We start from the raw sequence: 14,724 nt of genomic DNA, 5'->3' as shown, positions 1-14,724 counted from the left end.
AGCTGCCTTCCCTTCAAATAATGCACAGTCTTCTTCCAGGTTACATGTGTAATGCCAACCAGGATTACATGCTGAAGGCTTGAGTTGCCTTACTTAATATTTCTGTGTGTTTGCTGCTATTGCATTGTAACTGAGTAATACATGTAAAGCTTACCTGTTTATTTTTGCAGGTGACGGTTGATAAATGGGAGCCATTAATGAATAATTTGGGGCATGTTTGTAGGAAACTCAAGTAAGTACCTATTAAAAAATGTCAAATTCACTTTCCGTGTTTTTTTCAGTCCTCACTAGTGAATAGTATTCATTTTCTTTTGGTGTTTGAGGCTGGTACAATTGCAACATTTGAATAGGTAAACCATCCAGATAGGTACACGGTCTGGAGGGGGTAGGCTGATGGGACTCGCTGTCTGAGCAACACAGCTGACATGGGCAAGTTGGACTGAAGGGCCTGTTTCTATGCTGTATGACTGTCACTAAGATCATGGCTGATTCTCTGTTTCAATACCATTTTCTTGGAGTCTTCCCTATTACACCTCTTGGGAATGTAGTTGGGTTTTGATAGTCATTGTAAATTTTACTGTAATTAATTTGGAGTATAAATAAGCTAATTACTTAATGTCACTCTATCCTTCCCCCCCACCCCCACCCCCTCAAATGGAATCAGTTAACAAGTCCATAAAGAAAACCAACACGTATGCACGAAGGTTCGGAAGGGATAGCGCTAAGAACTATCTAAATTACGTATTGAACCATGGTTTGACCAAACTTCACGTATGCATTTTGGGTCGCCATAACGAGGCGTTATGCAGGCTTCAGCAAAGGTACCAGAAATAGAAAGGCATTTGTTTCAGGAATCAGTGAAGACTGACTGGGTTCCTTCCTCAAGAAGGTGACACCAGGACTTCTTAAAACTAATGAAAAGGTTGAAACTTAGGCCTGCTGTGCCTAAGTGTCAGTGTAACATGACTTCATAATTCTCACTACAAGTGGCACAGATCTATCCCGTGCTGTTAGAGATCACTGGCTGTGATCGCCCGTTGTCAGGAGCCACACGTTCTGGATGCTGTGAGTGATTTTGTTTGCAGACTGCAGTGGTGAGGCTGAACTGCAGCAGTTACTGACACATGTTTCATGTTTTAGAATAAGCAAAATACAATAGCAGCATAGCCAAAAGTTTGAAACCTTCTCCACTACCATACAATCACATTGAAATCACTGCCTAGTGGATGCCCAGAATCTGATAGCTAGTTTATCTGCAGAACATTGGGAATCCTGGCAAGACTGGGGTCTGTTGATAGATTCCTGTGGCAGAAGTCATGGCTAGATGGGGGCCCTACCCTAAGTATGGGGTTTCATGTGTAATTACAAAAATACTGAAATTTACCAGCAAAATAAGAGAACAGTTATGAACCTACCAGCATTGCCTTGTTGAACTACCCTACTTATATAGAACAGTACAGTACTGGAAGTATTGCTCTCCTTAAAGCAAAGATAGTTTAATAGAAGAGCTGAAGATAGAGGAATAACCTTAAAATTAAAGTGAAAGAGGAACAGCTTCCAGTGGCCATGAGCTGAGGGCATGGAATCTCAGAATGGTGAAAAAGAATGGTCAAAATGGAGAGGGGAGAGTTTAATATGGTTTGGAACATAACCCTTGAGGAAGAGATAGATAGTGCAAAGGGACTTGGGAGTCTTGGTGCAGCATTCCCTACAGGTGAACTTGAACGTTGAGTTGATGGGAAGGCAAATACAATGTTAGGATTCACGAGCATTCATTTCAAGAGGGCAGAAATATTACAACAAAGATGTAATGCTGAGGCTTAATAAGACATTGGTTAGACTACACTGGAGAAAGTGGTTTTGGGTTCCCTTATCTGAGGGAAGATGCGCTGGCGTTGGAGAAGGTTCAGCGGAGGTTCATGAGATGATCCCAGTAATGAAAGGGTTAGTGTACAAAATAAAAAGCGTTTGATTGGTTGGGCATGCACTCACTGGAGCTGGAGTTTAGTAGAAATAGGGGGAATCTCACTGAAACCAGTGGCATACCGAGGCATTGGACATAGAGTTGATGTTTCCAATAGTTGTGGAGACTAGGATTGGGTTGGGTGGTGTAGCTGAGGAGAACCAGCCTCAGAATGCAAGGACATCCCTTTAGAACAGAGATGAGGAGGAATTTCTTCTGCTAGAGGGTGGTGACTGTGGGGAATTCATTGCCACAAATGGCTGTGGAGGCCAAGTCTTTGGGTATATTTTAAACAGAAGTTGATAGGTTCATCATTAGTTAGGACATCAAACGTTACTGGGAGAAGGTAGAAGAATGGAGCTGAGAGGGAATAATGAATGCTGATACATTGCTTAATGGCTGAGCAGACTTGATGGGGTGAATGGCCTAATTCTGCTCCTTTGTTTTATGACTTGTAAAAGGACTTGGAAAGGAAACATATGCAAGGTATGAGGAACACACAGGGGAGTGAATGTAACCAGAGAGCTGTAACAGCTAATACAAGGAGCCATATGGCTTCTCCCACACTGACTGATTTCGCCACCCCTCCAGTTTCTGCATGTTGTTCTATGTGTGTGTGTACACAGCGATTCTTAACTCTCAAAGTTTTGACAATTAACAGAACCTCTGCTTCTGTTTTAGGAAGTACGATGAAGCATTAGATTATCACCACCAAGCCCTCGTCCTCATTCCTCAGAATGCATCCACTTATTCTGCCATAGGTTATGTGTTGAGTCTGAAGGGCAACTTCGAGAGTGCCATTAACTATTTTCATACGGTATGCCTTTTGATTTCTTGAGAACACTCAAACGTTAACACACTTTATAATTCACACACAATTCTATTTGTTACTAATGTATTTAACTCCATTATAGAAGTACATAAGCTCTTAGTACACCTTTCAAAGATAATCAGAACTGGTATTCTGAGTGGAGCTCGTCGGTTGAAAGTCTCTCTTGTCTGGTGATGATAAGGGTTCGTCACAATGAAAATGGTTGGTCTGATAACTGGGGGAACATCAGAAGAACAGAGAGCTCAACCTGGCCTGGGTCAGTGCTTGAAGCTGAGAGTGTTGGAAACATAATGTGTTCTGTTCTTCAGCACCGACTCGCCACATCAACGAGAGCACAAGTTTGTCAAGCTGAAAAGCCGATTGTAAAATGATAATATTGCATAACACTGTTTATGACTTTTTGCTATGGTGGTAGAGCCTTGTCACCACCTCCCTTGCCTTCAGAAACCATTCTTAAAAGTTCCATCTGTGCTTTCCCTTGTGCGCAAAACAATTGTAAAAATTTTCATCTCATCACTGAGCTGACAGAATTACACTGGAACATAGAGGAAGAGGCACAATTAGACGACAATGATCATTGGTAAAAATTAGGAGAGTGTCAAGAAACTTTGGGGAAGTTTCTGAAGGTGGAGAGGAGTAGCGAAGTATCCAAGGGAGAGAGGGAGGCTCATGGTGGGGCAAAATGTTAACATCAGTGAATATGATGCAGAAGTAGAGATCAAAAACACTAGGGCTGACGGTCGAGAAGAGAAGCATCAGGGATGAAGTATGGTGGAGAAGTGTGGACTAGGGGTTTGAAGGTGACCAAGCTTTTAATGTGCTAGAGTGAAAGCCAGTATGAATTAGAGATGAGTGTAACGTTCTCCTTCGTGTGTACTAATAACGCCGAATTCAACGTCGAGATAAACCACAGTCAATGAAACCAGATCGCAGTAAGATTAACCATTTACTGTTCACTCTTCACATTAACATATGGTGAAAACTGTTGATAAAACAATACAAGATTGATACAGTATTTGTTCCTTCCTTAATGTCACATTTCAATTGTAAATACTTGCAAAGGTGACTATAACTACATTACACTAAGGTGCAGTATCCAGGCAGAGTTTACCTGCTCCATTGACTACTTTAAATACACTTCAATGCAAACTATCCGCAACTCTTTAACTAACGAAAGCATAAACATTATCGACCGTCGTTACTTTTAACAGGATCGGCATTAACATCTTAGTTCAATATATCGATTATCTATTAACTTACAGCGTTGCTCTCACTGTGATTTCTCATGCCTGCAAAACAACTTCTGCTCAGGTGTGCCTCGTGGTGAGCCCCCACCCTCGCGTTAATTTCAAACCAGTACTTTCCCACAAGACGCGGCGAAACCGGATGTGACGTCATCGCATGCCAATATATTTTACATGCAATGAATATACTTTAAACACTTCTAATTCTAACTAGAAAATACTATCGAATGAATTACTAAGCGAAAATATTATAAACTAAATAACTGTCGTAAAGACAGCACAATGAGTGTTCCATTGTAAGCACAATCAGCATGGAGCGGTCCGAAGGTGAGAGCCCTGACCTTTGTATGTGCATTTCTTTCGCTCTGTGGCTGAGATAACTTAAATCCTTCATTTGGTGCCATGAAAACCTCAATTCGCTACAGTGTAATCTATTCTTGGAGTAAAATCAAATCCTTGCTTTTTTGGTAAAGATTAGCTTTATTTGTCACATGCACATCAAAACATTGTTCATGGGTTTGGTGAGTGAAACGGAAGCCACTGATTATGAATAAGCACACCAGCCATTTATTTACAAACAATAAAAGATTCAACCATGCATCTTAAGTCCCCCCCCCCCAGCCGAATTACACAAACTACAAATATAAATATTCAACAAATAGATACCTAGTGCGTGAGCCCTTCTGTATCTGCAGCATCCTTTCCCAACAGGTCTTCAACACTGGTCATGACCTCAGTGTAAAAATAAATGCCTGGGGAGAAAAGGAAAGGAGGCCAAGTCTCCTGCAGTGCTCTCCTTATACCCTTGAGATGCCTGAAACCGGACATACCGGACAACAAATGGGAAAGAGCTGCTGCATCCTTCAAACAGGCCCATCGATGCCTGGTACGGTAGAAGCCACTTTTGACGGACAAACCCCACGTGCAATGCGTCAAGGCTGCGCTGCAGGCAGCCTGCAAGTGTTACAACTTACTAACCGTAACCCACATGTCTCCGGAATGCCGGAGGAAACTGAAGCAGTTGGAAGAAGCTCCACACGGTCACGGGGAAAACTCCTTATCAGACCGTGGCAGGAATTGAACTCCGATCACTGGCAGTGTAAAGTGTTGCACTACTGCTATGCTAATGTGTCGTCCATTTGCTGATAAGATAGAAGCATCTCTTTAAGATTATGTTAGCAAATGATAATAAACTAGTCTGGGAGTTCCTTCCTGTGCTCACATCAGTTAATCTACAAGAGGCAACCTCATTCTTATGAGGAAGTATTGAAACCAAGTAACCTGGCGTAAATTTTCGTACAGTTGTTAGGTTATTGAGATGGGCAGATTCACAGTGGGCTCTGCCAGCATTCAGCCTCATCAACTATGAGTCACTCAGCTGTCCATGAATCAAATAAATCTCCAAAACTCCCATAAATATTTCTGTGCCAACCAGATGTGAGTGAGGAGAATAATTCTCACCACACTCCAATACAGTGGTTAAATCTAAGGGTATTCTGATTTCTGCCCCTCTCAAGCAAACACTACCGTTTAGAAGCTACTTTGAACATAATTGCTGGGGCTTTAAATGCCTTTTCGGTGAACGATTTGAGCCTGACTTACTTTTTCTTCTCCAGGCCCTGGGTCTCCGTCGAGATGATACCTTTTCAGTTACAATGCTTGGTCATTGCATCGAAATGTACATTGGGGATGCAGACGCTTATATTGGTGAGCAAGCTTCTGCAGGTTTTTAGAGCATTGTTTAGGCCTTTGTATACAGTACTGTGCCAATCTCTTAGGGATGTGTGTATGTATATATATAGCTAGGGTGCCTAAGAGTTTTGCACAGTACTGTACTTGTCAATGTGGAGCAGAATGTAAGTTTGTAAATCTGGCGGAAGCAAAGGATATTGGGAATGGTGAGAGTAGAGCGCTGTGGGAGGGTGTGGGACAGGGGACAGAAAGGAGTGCTGGGGCAGGGAGTGGTGCGGGTGCAGACCACTGTTTGGGTCATTTGATTCCAAGCAGTTGGTTGATTGATTGTTACAGAATATCTGTCTGGTGCTTCCCACTCCATCCCCTCTCCTTTCCCCTTTTGCTAACCATGGTTCCCCTCCTTCTGCCCCTTCCCACTCGCCATCCACAATAGAGACCCATATCAGAATCAGGTTTATCATCACTCACATATGGCATGAATGTTTTTTTAGGTGGCAGTAGTACAATTACTACAGTACTGTGCAATTGTGCACCTTAGCTATATATATGTCCTAAGATTTTTGCACATTACTATATGTGTCAAAGTGGCATCTGTAAACTGCCTGTTGGTATTTACTTATTGGTCCAAATTGCATGGGCTGTGCTGTTGTACCTGAATCTCAACCTGCACTCACTACTTAGAAACATAGAAATAGAAAACCTACAGCACGGTACAGGCCCTTCGGCCCACAAAGCTGTGCTGAACATGTCAGTACCTTAGAAATTACCTAGGGTTACCCATAGCCCTCTATTTTTCTAAGCTCCCTGTTCCTATCCAGGAGTCTCTTAAAAGACCCTGTCTTATCTGCCTCCACCACCATTGCCGGCAGTCCATTCCACACAGTCACCACTCTCTGCGTAAAGAACTTTACCCCTGACATCTCCTCTATATCTACTTCCAAGCACCTCAAAACTGTGCCCTCTCATGCTAGCCATTTCAGCCCTGGGAAAAAACCTCTGACTATCTGCACGATCAATGCCTCTCATCATCTTATACACCTCTATCAGGTCACCCCTCATCCTCCATCGCTCTAAGGAGAAAAGGCCAAGTTCACTCAGCCTATTCTCATAAGCAATGCTGGTTGAATGCAGTCCCAAACTGCACTGTTGTTCCTGAATCTCACCCTGCATGGACTGCACTGTTTGTCCCTGGTTCTGACCTACCCAAACTACTTTGTTGGTCTTGAATTCTGACCTACACCAATTCCACAGATGTTGGTGGATCCTGACATGCAAGGGCTGCACTTTTGCCATCTAGTGCTGACTTGAATGGACTGTACTGTTGGTCCCTAATCGCAACCTACGGGGACAGCACTGTTGGTCTCTGGCGTCAAGTCACTATCTTTTGACTTGATACCACTGAGCCAAGCTACCTCTGTCTGTGATCCCTAGAGTATGCCCTAATTAGCTCAGGATGGGTTGTGTAATTGCCAAGTATTTACTTCCTGACAGTGTTTATAGAAGAGCCTCGATATGTCTCTGAATCCACCTGGGGTATGAAATGTTTGGCCCATTGTGACTTGGGATTGTCACAAAGGAAAATGTTCCTTTTGTTGCAGGGACAGAGATAAAGGAGAAACTCGGGTGTTACGAGCTCGATTTGTCTGCGATGAAGGCACCCATGATCAAGAAAATGATCTACTGCTCGTGGGAGGAGCGGGAGAGGGAAAGTGACGTGGAGTTCCAGAGACCGCCCCTGGAAGAGAGTGGCATCATGGCTCTGGAGACTCCACCCCAGCAGAGTAAAGCAGCAAACCCCAGGCCTGCCCCTGAGGACACCCCACTTTTCATGGAGATGAACGAAAGTGACATGATGCTAGAAACATCCTTGTCCGACCAGAGCAACTGAGTGCTTCGTGACCGAGAACTTTGGAACCTTTCTCTGCCTTACGGTGGGCTGGCAGGTCTGAGCGGTCCGTATCCAGAGAGTAGACCAGCTGGAAAGCTGAAGACTCGTGGATACTGAGTTAGTCCTCTCGCACCAGTTTCCAGCAGTTGAGTAACTTGGTATCGAATGATCCTGTGGTCACCTGCTAGGTACAGGTTGATCAAGTGGTATATCGCTTTGTTAATCTGTCAATTCATTGTATTAAAATCTCAAATAATCTTGGGCTGTATGTCGTTCCATTCCTAACCAGGCACTCAGCTAATGTCAGATTATCTAGTCTATACTTCTGTGTTACCTTAGGGCAGGGATGGCCAACCTATGGTGCATGCGCCAAAGTGGCTTGCGGGATGATTAGAAGTGGCGCATTGCACCCCAGTGAGAATAATAAAGAAGTAAGCCTACTCGTGCAGAAAGTATTAACCAAAAATCAATTTGTAGAAAAAGAATCTATAACAGGAATTCAAGTAGTTTAGAGCTAGAAATCGGTTTTACTGAGAATAAATCTAAAACTTAGCAACTATTTTTATCGATTTTATTATTTCGTGCACATCTTTTGGCGAATGTTATCTTCTTTCACATTAATCTGTTTTCAATTTTTAAAAAAATGTTCAACGAGTCAAACGAGGAAAGAAGGACTTTTGTTCTGCAGTTGTTCCATAACTGTTGATTACACGTTTGATACTTGTTTGATCCTGAGGTGTCAGGCGTCTACACCAGCAGTTTGTCACAGGTTTTTGCCAGTCAGTTTACAATTGACACTTGTGCACTATGGAGTCATGTTTTGTTTGTCCTTTGTGAATATTTGCTTGAAATACTTGGTTGAAAATTAAGCCTTGTTTTTACATTCAGTTACCCATCACAGTGCAAAAGAAAATGAGCAAAAGAAAAGTAGAATGTGATAGTAAGCGTGAATTCAGTGAACAGTGGCAAAATGAGTTCTTATTTATAGTGGGTCCGTCAGGAAAACCGTTGTACGTTATTTGTGAAGACACTTTCTCACATAATAGAAGACATGATTTTAATAGACACTATAAAACACAACATCAGACTGAAATAGAAGGAAAACTGAAACTAGTGCCTGGGTTTGAATTATGGAAAGAACATGTGATTAAGAAAAAGGAAGAAATCAAAAGAAGACAAAATATATTTGTCAGAAGTCTCATTAAGGTAAGTAAAGTTTATCTTGTTTTGATATTAAATTAATATATCATGTAAAATGCTAAATATGCCTGTATTAACATATTTTTACAAGAATTGAATAGGGGTACAAGAGTTGTATGACGCATCTGAACTTGTGCATGAAAAAGTTGACGCTTGGAATGTAAAAGGTTGGCCACCCCTACGTTAGGGTTTCAGACCACCTCTGCTGGTGCTGTAGAGTGTTGGAACAAGCCCTTGTCAGGCTTCTCAACAACATAGTCAGACCCAAGTCAGCTTTCTGGTTCTGTTCTTGCCTTTTGCCATATTTTATGTGCCTTTGACAACTGAGTCAAAGTTGTATTTATACTAAGTCTGGCGCAGCTTGTACATGGATGCCTCTCTGACTTTCACTAAATACAGTCGGCCCTCCTTATCAGTGAATTCAACCAACCGCGAATCGAGAAAACCCGTAAGTGCTCTTCCAGCACTTGTTGTTCGAGCATGTACAGACTTTCTTTCTTGTCGTTATTCCCTAAACAATGCAGTGTAACAACTATTTTACATTGTATTTATATTGTATTAGGTATTGTAAGTAATCTAGAGATGATTTAAAGTATATGGGAGGATGTGCTCAGGTTATCGTGGATTGGGATAAAAAAAAATCGGAAGTTCTTTCACTAAGTAAGTTGGAACAGGTACATCCGGTATTATTTAGCGTCAGTCAAACATTTGTCTTAGTATATAGTATATATTTTACCTTTCTGTGCATATAAAACACTTAAAAATGTATGTTTCAGCGCCGAGTTCGATCCAGTGACAGACCACTTCCAAGCCCGCTCTCCATCCGTGCCTGTTTGATGTGGAAGATCAAAAACCCAATAATTAAACCACTGCATTGCTTAGTAATAATTGTAGCTTTCATCGGGGCAGGGCCTTTCTCACTTTATCCTTTAAAATTGTTCCGATCGTTGACCAACTATAGCCTAACGCTTTTCCAATGACCGATGGCGTTTCACCTCTTTCCGATTGCTTTATTATTTCCACTTTTTCAATCGTGATCGTGATTATTTTTGTGAACAGAAACACTGCAGATTCAGATCTCTGCCACTGGGTCCTATGGTCCACCGCATTGAAACAGGTTGAATAAGGAACTTGAGCATCCATGTTTTTTGGTATCCACGAGGGGTCCTGGAACCAATCCCTCACGGATAAGGAGGGCCGACTGTACAACATTCCTCAACCCTCTCTCTGTTGTTTCTCCTTGCTCACACCAGATGGAAGGTAATCGTTTGCCCTCGAATTCCAAAGCCAACTCTTCAACTGCTGGCTGTTTCCATCCTGCTGAAATCTGTCATAGTAGCCAAATTGATATTTCTGCAAGTTTTCCTATAACTGGTGTGGAGCAGCAGCCTATGTAATGGATGGACTACAGTGAAAGTCTAATGAGTGAACCGATAGTTTTATGGCAATTTCCTTAGAGATAAGCCTTGCCTGGAACACACCGCCAAGGGGGTGGTGGAGACAGATACATTAAGGAGATTTAAGAAGCTACTGACATGCTGAAGGAAGCCTGGAACACCACCAAATATGTAGGACCTTTATTGCTGCCTTACACATTAGCGTCATAATGGACAGTAACAGATAACCACTTGAATGAAAGAGAAATGTAGGGCTATGCAGGAGGGAAGCCTTAGAGTGATCTTGGAGTAGGTTAAAAGGGCAGTGTTACATTGTGGGCTGAAGGGCCTGTAATGTTCAATGTAGGGAGGGTATTGAACCCTGAGATGAGGAGTTGCCCAGTGCTGTTGGGAAGAGATGAGAGATTTTAGCAAAGAGTGAGAAGCAGAATTAGGCATTTGGCCCTTCTAGTTTGCTCCACTATTTCATCATTTTCCTCTCAACCCCAGTCTCTTGCCTTCTCCTCATATCCCTTCATGCCCTGACCAATCAAGAATCTATCAACCTCCACCTTAAATATACATTCAATCCTGGAATCATTTTTGTGAACCTCCTTTGAACCCTCTCTAGCTTCAGCACATCCTTTCTGAGTTAAGGGGCCCAAAAAGTACTCATGCTGCATTTTGGGGTTCAGTATAGATCATTAAAATGTCATGAATTGGTGTAAAGGCTAATGGAATGCTGGGAAAGTAACTTTTGAGTCTGGTGGTTTTGGCATGAATGTTACGTAGCCTTCTCCCTGATGGGAGTGGGACAGGGAGTCCACGAGTAGGGTGGGTGAGGTCCTTCATGATGTTACTGGCCCTTTTCTGGCACCTTTCTGTATACATGTCCTTGATGGTGAATAGGCAGATGCCAGTGATGTTTTGACCTCTCGTTGTGGAGACTTCCTGTCCACCACAGCGCGGTTTCCATACTATGTAGTGATGCAGCCTGTTAGAATGCTCGCTACTGTGCATCTATAGAATGACATGAGTATGGAAATGCAAAGTCCAGCTCTCTTCAACCTCCTCAGAAAACAGAGGCATTGGTGAGCATTTTCTGATTGTGTGTGCTGTGCTGTGGAACCATGAGAGGTTGTGTGAGTTGTGCATTTCCATGAGTCTGAAACTGCTGACAATTTCCACTGCTGTGCCACCATCGTAAAGAGTGGTGTGAGTGATGCGAGTTCTCCTGAAGTCAATAACCATCTCCTTTGTCTTGTTGACATTGAGGAAGAGGTTATTTACTTAGCACCAGGTCTTGAACTCCTCCACCTTCTCTCTGTAGGCCGTCCTATCATTGTTGGAGATGAGCCTCACCATTGTTGTGTCATCGGAGAACTTGACAACGTATGACTCAGCTGTCTGGCCATGCCATCATGCGTAAGCAGAGTGTACAGCAGTGGGCTCGGCACACAGGCCTAGAGGGCACCTACGTTGAGAACGATGAGAGGGAAGGGCAGTTATGTTTATTCAGCATTACACCACAGGAATAGGCCCTTCTAATCCATGAGCCCATGCTACAATTACACCCATGTGACCAATTAAGCTGCTGACATATACGTCTTTGGAATGTGGGAGGAAACATAAAACTGGTATACCGACAATGGCTGATCATCCACAATCAGTACCCCGTTCCTGCCTTCTCCCCATATCCCTTGACTCCTCTATCTTTAAGAGCTCTATCTAACTCTTTCTTGAAAGCATCCAGAGAATTGGCCTTCACTGCCTTCTGAGGCAGAGCTGATGACAGTGGTGACAGCCAATTTGCCACAAAGACTGATGGAAGAGAATAGATCTTTGTGAAGAATTTTTGAAAATGTTAAGCATTGTGTGTTCAAAAAATAAGGAATAAATCTCCCCTCTTTCTCAATTACGCTGCTGCCTTTTTTTATCCTGATATTTGCATGCACGTCTTCGGAATGTGGGAGGAAACGTATAAACTCCTTACCAACAGCAGCAGGAATTGGACCCAGGTCACTGGCACAGTAATAGCAATACACTAACCACCACGCTATTGTAGTCATACATTAGTGTGACTACAGTAAGGGTATTAGAGCTACATTAGGGTAGTGTGAAACAGGGGTATTTAAGAGCCTGTTGGACGGGCTCTTAGACATTGAGTGAAAGAAAAATGGAGGGTTATGGGGTAGTGTGGGTTTAGTACTTTTTTTTAAGGATTATGTGGGTCGGCACAACATGGAGGACTGAAGGGCCTGTACTGTGCTGTAATGGTCTCTGGTTCTTTTATTTTGAAGTCTGGTTTTCCATTTGGAAAATTTTTATAGGATGAGGTAAGAAGTAAAGCCGGTGAGAGTCACTCTGAAGGGAAAAATACTGTACGTATGAGACACAAGAGACTGCAGTTGCTGGAATCTAAAGCAACAAACAATCTGCTTTGTTACACCATACACGCGATCCTTGTTTCTAAAAGACAATTGAAGGTGAGGCTCTTGAATACCCTAATCCCTGGTGGTAAATGGAATTGGAATGCACATTAGCTTGTTGGTTCTGACTCCAGGTGAGGTATAGCAATACTAACAATTGTTAATCTTCTAGCACCCTTCAGTTTGTCTTGAGACAATTGAATTGTTATTAAAATATTCAACTGTTTCTGGCTACATCCACACTATGCCGGATAAATCCGTAACCGAAGCTTTTTCTCTTCGTTTTTACCTTCTGTCCACACTAAAGTGGCGTTTTCGTCCCCCAAAAGCGTTTTTCAAAACGCTTTTCAAGGTGGATATTTTTGAAAATGCTGCTTGGGCAGATCAGTGTGGACGGGGTAACCGGAGACTTATGAAAACACTATCAGACAGCAGCGCGCTATTTCATTGTTTTCTTGAACGCAACATAACAATTTCAGAACAGACGGCAACAAGACCGAAGCCAGAAGAGTTAGACAATAGACAGTAGGTGCAGGAGCAGGCCATTCGGCCCTTCTAGCCAGCACCGCCATTCACTGTGATCATGGCTGATCATACACAATCAGTACCCCGTTCCTGCCTTCTCCCCATATCCCTTGACCCCGCTATCTATAAGAGTTCTATCTAACTCTCCCTTGAATGCATCCAGAGACTTGGACTCCACTGCCTTATGGGGCAGAGCATTCCACTTATCCACCACTCTCTGCGTGAAAAAGTTTTTCCGCACCTCTGTTCTAAGTGACCTACCCCTTATTCTTAAACTGTGGCCTTTAGTTCTGAACTCACCCATCAGCGGGAACATGCTTCCTGCCTCCAGTGTGTCCAATCCCTTAATAATCTTATATGTTTCAATCAGATCCCCTCTCATCCTTCTAAATTCCAGTGTATACAAGCCCAGTCGCTCCAATCTTTCAACATACGACAGTCCCGCCATTCCGGGAGTTAACCTTGTGAACCTACGCTGCACTCCCTCAATATCAAGAATGTCCTTCCTCAAATTTGGAGACCAAAACTGCACACAATACTCCAGGTGGGGTCTCACCAGGGCCCTGTACAGCTGCTAAAGAACCTATACTCAATTCCTCTTGTTATAAAGGCCAGCATGCCATTAGCTTTCTTCACTGCCTGCTGTACCTGCATGCTCGCTTTCATTGACTGATGTACAAGAACACCTAGATCTTGTTGTAGTTCCCCTTTTCCTAATTTGACTCCGTTTAGATAGTAATCTGCCTTCCTGTTCTTGCCACCAAAGTGGATAACCTCACATTTATCCACATTAAACTGCATCTGCCATACATTTGCCCACTCACCTAGCCTGTCCAAGTCACCCTGCATTCTCATAACCTCCTCCTGACATTTTACACTGCCACCCAGCTTTGTGTTCGGCAAATTTGTTAATGTTACTTTTAATCCCTTCATCTAAATCATTAATGTATATTGTAAACAGCTGCGGTCCCAGCACCGGACCTTGCAGTACTCCACTGGTCACAGCCTGCCATTCTGAAAGGGACCCGTTAATCGCTACTCTTTGTTTCCTGTCAGCTGGCCAATTTTCAATCCATGTCAGTACTCTGCCCCCAATACCATGAAATGTTAGAAATGTACTCACCAAATACTTTGACCCATAACTTACTGAATAAATAAGTATACTCACTTTGCCCTGTTTTCTGTCCTTGCTCGTGTGAAGGTGGTTTACCTATTTATGCAAGTACTTCTCTGACAATAGATGTGTAGCAGCCTAATGTAACATAGTATGGAAATACAAGATAACACAGATGCAGACATGTTTTATATATTTAACAAGGGGCTCTATTAATGCAAGAGAGTTGGTCAGTTTTTCAATATTCGTTGTCAGCCGGGTCAATCAGTCCGTGAAATCCCTGTCGGTTGCCTCCGTTAAGCTCCAGTATTTGTTTTTTTTAAGTTTAAGTTCTCCTGCACGAGAGCCAACAGTTGTCCATCGTTTTAAGTTTTTCTACACCAAACATGTTGCTTGTTTTCGGTAGATGTGTCCCGCGCATGCACAGCAGGAGGAGATTCGCCAAAATCTCCATTTCA

At 42.8% G+C, this 14,724-nt stretch overlaps 1 protein-coding gene across 1 annotated transcript in view; it reads left to right on the top strand.

Moving 5' to 3' along the window:
- The window catches only part of cdc16 (cell division cycle 16 homolog (S. cerevisiae)), a 74,166-nt gene extending 65,980 nt beyond the window's left edge, over nt 1-8,186 (top strand). The window contains exons 15-18 of the mRNA XM_059970551.1: nt 171-232; nt 2,645-2,780; nt 5,656-5,746; nt 7,333-8,186. Coding sequence (XP_059826534.1) covers nt 171-232; nt 2,645-2,780; nt 5,656-5,746; nt 7,333-7,622 — 579 coding nt within the window. The 3' untranslated portion in view covers nt 7,623-8,186. The remainder of the gene's footprint in view (nt 1-170; nt 233-2,644; nt 2,781-5,655; nt 5,747-7,332) is intronic.
- The last annotated feature ends 6,538 nt before the right edge of the window (nt 8,187-14,724 follow it).

This window comes from Hypanus sabinus, chromosome 5 (assembly GCF_030144855.1).
Source record: "Hypanus sabinus isolate sHypSab1 chromosome 5, sHypSab1.hap1, whole genome shotgun sequence".
Lineage (NCBI taxonomy): Eukaryota > Metazoa > Chordata > Chondrichthyes > Myliobatiformes > Dasyatidae > Hypanus > Hypanus sabinus.
The sequence above is the reverse complement of the archived record's forward strand: the minus strand, read 5'-3'. Positions and strand labels throughout refer to the sequence as shown.